This window comes from Chinchilla lanigera, unplaced genomic scaffold (assembly GCF_000276665.1).
Source record: "Chinchilla lanigera isolate Chin_1 unplaced genomic scaffold, ChiLan1.0 scaffold00050, whole genome shotgun sequence".
NCBI classification, from domain to species: domain Eukaryota; kingdom Metazoa; phylum Chordata; class Mammalia; order Rodentia; family Chinchillidae; genus Chinchilla; species Chinchilla lanigera.
In genome coordinates this window covers 15,497,926-15,501,310 of record NW_004955451.1, presented here as the reverse complement: position 1 = coordinate 15,501,310, position 3,385 = coordinate 15,497,926, and the positions used below count along the sequence as shown (strand labels likewise).

Here is a 3,385-nt window from a genome sequence, read left to right as displayed (position 1 = left end):
CCCCTCCTGTGGTAGTTCCAGCTGCTGTGGCTCCAACTGCTGCCGCCGCTGCTGGTCCTGCTGCCTGCGCCCCGTGTGCGGCCAGGTGTCCTGCCACACCTCTTGCTACCGCCCCACCTGCGTCATCTCCACCTGCCCCCGCCCCATGTGCTGCGCCATCCCTTGCTGCTGAGCTGTCCTGTGTCCACGTCTTCTTTCCCCGCGGTCCTCACAGAAGTCGACCTTTGTTTTGTGCTGACCCTTAGGACAGGTGGAGTCCAGTTAACAGCATGGGCCCCATGATTCCCCTGGGCCCACCACCTTCCCGATGGACTCTGAGAACCTGTTCTGGTTCAATTTAAGCTCCCTTCTTTGCTATCTTTTCCTTCCATTGTTGGCACTAAATATGCATTAGTTTGTAGTCCATCTGCCATAAAATTAGCCTGATTCTCCCGACTACCCGTTCTCCTTTTCACTTGCGGGTCTATCACTGCTGCTGTCCACAGGTTGGGCAGTAACTGCACCGTCCGGGCGGCACTGATTTGCACCCTCAGACCTGGGAGGAGGGCGGCTTTATTCTTTTTGCCACCTGCAGCAAATTTCTTATGTTTTGTTGCTTCTCTGCTTTCTAATAAACATTTCTGCATGTAAAAATTCATCTCTGTTTTCATAATCATTTTACTCAGTAACTAGACAATTATATTTTAAATGAAGGCAAAGAAAGAACAACCCCTGTCAAAATCATTTTAAAAATAAATAGTATGTGTATCAGTCAGGGTTTTACTAGAGAAACATATAACACCAGATATACAAATGTATAAGAAATTACAAGATCAGCTTACGATGGTCATCCACAGAGTTGGATGAGGAAGGGTGCCGAGGGTGTCTGCACGCTGGAGACTGAAGGATTCAGTCCAAGGTCTGGGGTTCACTGCAGTGTCCCATGCAAGTCTGTGTCAGGGGGCTGATGGGTCTTCAATAGAAGGCTGATGAGTCTATGCTGGAAGGTTGAAGGATCCAAGGTGGAAGCCGAAGAGTCTGCACTAGAAGCCAAGGGACGACGTCCAAGCTGAAGGCAAAAACTGGAGTTCCTCCAAAGAATGGAAGCCCCTCTGTCCTTCTTCCTTTCCCATTTATATCATCTAGGGGATGAGCCACTCTAGGGTGGCTCCTCTCTACCCTAAGCGTAGAATCCCTGAGCCAGCTTAGTTAAGCTTCTAAACCTCTCGAGTTGACACAATCAGTCAAGCACTACACTATGTCAAGGGTACATAACTTTAAATTTTAGCTCAGCAGTGGTACCTGTATGGATGTGTGTGTGCATATGCGTGTCCCAAATTAGGGCAAGTTTAGTTCATGTTTTACCTCTCGGTTACAACACACTACACACTTAATACATTTACCTTTTAATAGCATGAGACTTTTTTTTACTGGAAAAGGTAAAACCAAATTTCTGGAAGAAAAAAAAGGTTGGTACTAATGAAAGAAGGAAAACCTCCTATAAAGAATTTAACTACTTGATTCATTTTATTTGAAAAACAACATTTTAGAATCTATCGTCACAAAGTGGGCTGTATTTCCCATTGTCTTGTGCTAAGAAGAAATGCACACTTCGCTATCTTTTTAATCAGTTGTGCCTCCTGTGGATGGCGTGATTTCTTTCTGAGTAGGGTTTCTCAGGGTTTGTCTTATAATTCAGACACATTTATAATTCTCCACACTGAAATATGGACCATGCAAGACTACAATTTCAAAACCCATTTTCTCTTTTTAAGGATTTTAAAAGCTAGCTCACAGGAGTCCTCAGCAGGAGTCTACATAGGAGTTAGAGTCTGCAGGTCAGATGCCTACCTTTCAGTTTGAAAATGTGAATTTGAGGCTATGCAATGATAATACATAGCCACCGTGGAAGAGTGCCCGTTTTTATTTAAACTGAAATTAGTCTATTACTAGGCTCTGAGAAGGCCTGACCTATGGAAACAAGCAGATCGAAGATGATCTGTTCAGACACTATCAGTGTCTCCTGTTTCTACAGATATCTTCAGAGAAATGCCGCCAAGATCTCAATCACAGCGTTATGACACCTGTGTGGAACGACGCAGCTCCCTTATCAGACAGTGCACCTGGAGTCTGCCTCAGCTGCTTTGAATCAAGAAGGAATCAATGGGATAAAACACACTTTAAACTGAACACTGAAAAATTGACACTTGATTCTGAAGTCAGAGACATGCACTACAACCCTGGGGGTTTACACATCCCAAACTTCCCTGTCCATCAAGACAAATGAACAAGTTGAGCTCTGTTTTCTCCGTGATATTGAAGCAGATCAGCATTATGAGTTTCTCCTTGAAGTGATGCGGGGTAGCCACACAGAGGGGTGCTTCTCCAATCACTCCCGTCCCATCCCCCCAGCCAGAAAAGCCAGCGCAAAAGGCGGGTTACCACAAGATGTGTAAACTTCAATTGGCGAAGATTTTTAAAGGAAAGTTTAACAAAATCAACTTTGTAAACACAAGGGGACAAACACTAATGAATAGAAAAGACATGGTGCAACTGATGGGGAGAAAGAGGGAAAAAGGAGTGACCGAGAGGCTCACACACAAAAACAGGCTTGAACAAAGGCACAGTTAGCCAGAGAAAGAGGATTTCAAAACCAACGTTGAAGCTTATGCATGTTTGTAGTACTATGTTAGCAAATTATGATCAAGTGACTATTTCTATACAAACATAAATTAAGAAATTAATTCCAGAAGATGTAAAAAACATAAACAAACCGATAACCAGGCCGAGGATATAGCTCAGTGGCACAAGCGCCTGCCTGGCAAGTGCAAGGTCCTGAGTTCGATTCCTGGTACCAAAAAGTAAAAGAAAAATTAAAAAAAAATAAAACAAACTGATAACCATTAAAGAAGCTAAACCTATGACGCAAAATTGACACCCACAGAAGTTAGAATGTATGGAGGGCAGACACCAGAGCTATCCTAACTTAGAAGCAGGTTGACTAACCGTTAAATCAGTGTCCCCAGCCCCCAGGCCTGTTAGGAATGTGCCACACAGGGAAAAGTGAGCAGCGGGTGAGCTTCATTTGTATTTCCAGCTGCTCCCCATCGCTGGTGAGCATTACTGCCTGAGCTCCACCTCTGGTCAGATCAGCAGTGCCATCAGATTCTCATAGGAGACCCAGCCCTACTGTGAACTGCACAGGCGAGGGACCTAGGGTGCCACTCCTTGTGAGAAGCTAGTGGAATAATAACAGAAACACAATGTGTAAAGAAATAATGTAATTATAGTACACAATAGATGTAATACTCGAACAGTCCCAGAGCCACCACCTCTCCATCCTCATTGGTGGAAAAGTTGTCTACCACAGTATTGATGGCCAATAAGTACATGAAAAAATGTTCAG

General features: G+C 44.1%; 1 protein-coding gene across 1 annotated transcript in view; it reads left to right on the top strand.

The window, feature by feature from the left end:
• LOC102025863 (keratin-associated protein 16-1-like) overlaps window positions 1–610 on the top strand; it is a 14,027-nt gene extending 13,417 nt beyond the window's left edge. Inside the window, exon 6 of the mRNA XM_013519126.1 lies at window positions 1–610. This exon is cut by the window's left edge and continues 9 nt beyond it. Within this exon, the coding sequence (XP_013374580.1) occupies window positions 1–172 (172 nt within the window). The 3' untranslated portion in view covers window positions 173–610.
• Window positions 611–3,385: the final 2,775 nt, after the last annotated feature.